This window comes from Hyposmocoma kahamanoa, unplaced genomic scaffold, assembly GCF_003589595.1.
Source record: "Hyposmocoma kahamanoa isolate Upper Pololo Valley unplaced genomic scaffold, ASM358959v1 87, whole genome shotgun sequence".
Classification (NCBI taxonomy): Eukaryota; Metazoa; Arthropoda; class Insecta; order Lepidoptera; family Cosmopterigidae; genus Hyposmocoma; species Hyposmocoma kahamanoa.
The window spans coordinates 17,635,974-17,639,713 of NW_020654422.1; the positions used below are offsets into that span (position 1 = coordinate 17,635,974).

A 3,740-nucleotide genomic window follows, 5' to 3' on the forward strand; every position below is an offset into this window, starting at 1 on the left:
TGTAGCCCATTCAAATATTTGTCCCGGCCCGGGACTTCTGGTAAGTAGTCCAGCATGGTAACGGTTTGCCACAGAGGCCGATATAAAAATGGTAAGGTATTTATTATTATACCCAAAAACTTTCTCAGAAATAAAAATTTCCAGCAACAACACAACAGCTGTCGTTGTAAGGACACTCCACCAAACACTCTGTATTTCAACTACAAAATAGTGACGTGCATTCATAATAATGAACTTGGCCCAACGTTTGTCGCTCCGAAGCTACCTATAAATACCTCGCTGGACTCAAAGCAGACGTAGTCTCACTTGACATCGCTCAACACCAACAAGTGCAAAAATGGCCTTTAAGGTAATATTTCAAGCATTTTGGGAGATTGAATTCGCTTTTCAATCTTATCCATCAATTTCACTCGCTGCTCATTTGTCAATTTTATTTTATCGTCGTATTACTATTTTCATGCCCTTTTAGGGTGTAAAATTTAAGCGTTGTCAAAAATGTTGTCAGTAATAATATTCAAAACGACAAATGATGATTGAGCTTTATCAAATATTTTAATCTTAGTCCTTTTAATTCATTTTAATAATCCATTTGATTCAGTCGCTAGTGCAGTTTCATATCATATCAGTTTCGTATCATTTTTCGAATTTAAATTTCAGCACTTGTCCATTACTACAGTCTATTAGTAATTTCTCCGCGACATGCTCTTGCGCAACCAATGTGCTCCTCATGAAACTGTGTCACTGTTTCAAGTATAAATTTTGTAATTGTCATACCAGAACGCTATTGTCATGTTAAGTATGCAATAGGAGCATTTCTCTTTTATACATTCCCCAGTTATGATTATTACAAGTGTTTATTTTGAGCATACTGTTTATTTTGGTTTTGTTTTAGTGAGTACATATAACTTTTTAGCATTTTAAGTGATATATATTTCAGTTTAGAATCCTTCATTCCTAAGTTTTATTATTATTTGAATAATCAAATTATTTCGTTCACAGTTCGTCATTTTCTCCTGCCTCCTGGCCATCGCCCGCGCCGGTTTGGCTCCCCACGCCGCTCCAGTAGCGGCAAGATTAGAAGAGTTTGACGCTGTTCCCCAATACCGATTCGGTTACGACGTGGCTGATACTCTGACTGGTGACTACAAAAGCCAAACTGAGCAGCGTGACGGTGATATCGTTCAAGGGCAGTATTCCCTCGTAGACCCTGATGGCACCCGACGTGTTGTCGATTACACTGCTGATTCCGTGAATGGTTTCAACGTTGTTGTCCGCAAGGAGCCTCTTGTGGCTGCTGCCCTAGCTGTTGTGCCGGCGCGTTACGCTGCAGCACCAGTCACCCCAGTTGCTGCCCCTGCTGCCCCAGTGGTGGCTAGATACACCGCCCCGGTGACAAGATACGCTGCCTACACTGCACCAGTTGCTGCTGACTATACTGCTCCTGTCGCGGCTGCCTACGCTGCTCCGGTCGCGGCCACACCCTTTGCGGCTGCTTACACCGCCCCAGTTGCGGCTGCCTACACTTCTTCTTACACCGCTAATGGTCCGGTCGCTCGCTTCGCAGTCTATACGGGCGCTGTCCCCGCCGCCTACACAGCTCCAGTCGCACCCGTGGCGAGATTCGCCGCTCCCTTCACCTACAAATACGCTGCTGCCGCTCCTGTTGTCGCGGTCTAAACATTTCCAACTCCTTATTAGGACTGATTATGGCTAGTTAAATAAATAATAACGTTTTTTTATTCTCAATATTTGTTTTTTTCTTTCCCTCGTACAAATGTATAGTGTTATTAAACCACAATAGCAGTGTACTATACAATAGGACTAATGTAATCGGATTATGTTTCAATGTGTGAACGGCGCCCATAAATAACGATACTGGTTTGCAACGTCACAGTTGCAATTACATTCAATACGTTTAAACACATTCAGCCAATAAGGGAATTAATTAAATGTAAGTACAGTTACACACTACGAACAAAAACACGAATTACACAGTTAAACGGTAGTCATCATTTTCATTACACAAATACAAAATTTTAAAAGTGAAGAATTTCAAAAAAGAAGTTTATAAAAAAATTCTTAATCTGTCTTTGATATGAAATGATGACAATGCCAATTTACAGGTAATTTTTCTAACTTAATTAAGTAAACTGTAGTTACTTAATAAGACTTCAAAATTCAAGATTTATTTTATGGAAAGTCCAATCTTGTCTTCTGCATCTTTATTTTCTATTCCTATACTATATACTGCCTTAGCCATGGGGGCAGTTGGAGGGCGCTGATTAAGATCAAAGACTCCAGAGCCCGATTTTAAGCGTTGTTAATTGGACGGTGATCGGGTCACCTGCGGTGAGTAATTATAGTTTTAAAAATGGTGTGCTTATATGCGCGAGGATCTTCAAACAGAAGACTGGCTACATAAACCACATTCGAGCCCGCGTACGTCGCCAACATCGCAGTTGCAGCAGATATATAGTATCCATTGACAAATACGAGACAAGCAAGAGAAATCACTTCAAGCAAAATAAAAGCTATCACGACAAATTGAAAACCTTTACAGTGTTGGAAAGTTGTCGCATCCACGACAAGCCACACAAACAAATAAATCTGAAATATCTGAAGTTATTTATGTAACGCTCTTGGCGAACGTTGAGAAATAATAGTCTTGAAAAGGAGCTGGCTATACAGGTTTATGTTATGTATTCGAAGTCAGCAGTTGATAACTTTAGCTCTAGCTTTGAATTGAAATATTTTTGCAAACAACGGTAGCACGGGTCATTAAACATAACACGGCAAAATTCGTAGGTAAGCATTGTTTACCATATTGTAAAAAAGTAAACACAAGAGTTATACATTAGTATATCTTAGTAAAAAAAGAAAAAAGCATTTCTGTACGCGCTATAAATAAATGTAAGTATATAAAAAACCTCATTTTTGCAGTCTAAGGCTTTTTAAACGAGTTGTTGAATAATAAAAATGGAAGTAAATCAATTTGCTTCTCTGTAAACCCAGCGAAAGTTATTCGTGCAAAATAACTGCGCTTATAATATTGATTGTAACGAATATTATGATGTTTTAATACCGTAAATATTTTTTCAAATTTCTCCGCTAGTTTTATAATTATTAATATAAAGATTGATTGCAAAGAAAAATTCCTTTGATCTGACAGGACTCGAACTAGCATGACAGTTGCTATTCTCTATGCGAAAATACCAGTATCTTGAGCTTTATCCTATACCCCTATCGTTCTAGTCCTATAGTGCGACTGCTCTACGCACTGAGTTACAGATTGACTCACTAGACCTTACGTATTCTTCTACGCGTTTACTACAGATCTTTGTTTTTGGTTTGTATTGGATTTTTGCCGAAGCGCCTAAGTAAAAGTAATGAAAGTTTTTTCACTCAACCAGGTACCTTTACAGCTACCTCAGGTTGATAAGAGTAGTCGCTTTAGCTGCGCTTACGTTCAATATTTTTTTCATGCACTTAATTTTTCCACCCTCCCTCCGCATAAATGCCTCTGTGGCCGATAGGTTATCATGCTGATCTGCCACGCAGAGGTCCCGGGTTAGATTCCCGGGCTGGGAGAAATATTTGTGTGGCATAAAAATTTATTTATCTCGTGAGTTTGGGTGTAATTTGTGGTTATCTATATGTGTGTCCATGGTACCTGCGACACAGGGTTTCCCTGGTGCGATTCTATGAGTGTCGTCCGATATTATGTGTGCGCATAAAATTAG

The 3,740-nt window shown here is 39.3% G+C and overlaps 1 protein-coding gene across 1 annotated transcript; it reads left to right on the top strand.

The window, feature by feature from the left end:
• Positions 1-313: 313 nt before the first annotated feature.
• LOC113235164 (cuticle protein-like) lies at positions 314-1,743 on the top strand. Its single transcript, XM_026470772.1, has 2 exons — positions 314-349; positions 1,000-1,743. The coding sequence occupies exons 1-2, from the start codon at positions 338-340 to the stop codon at positions 1,675-1,677; spliced, it is 690 nt and encodes a 229-aa protein (XP_026326557.1). The 5' UTR covers positions 314-337; the 3' UTR covers positions 1,678-1,743.
• Positions 1,744-3,740: the final 1,997 nt, after the last annotated feature.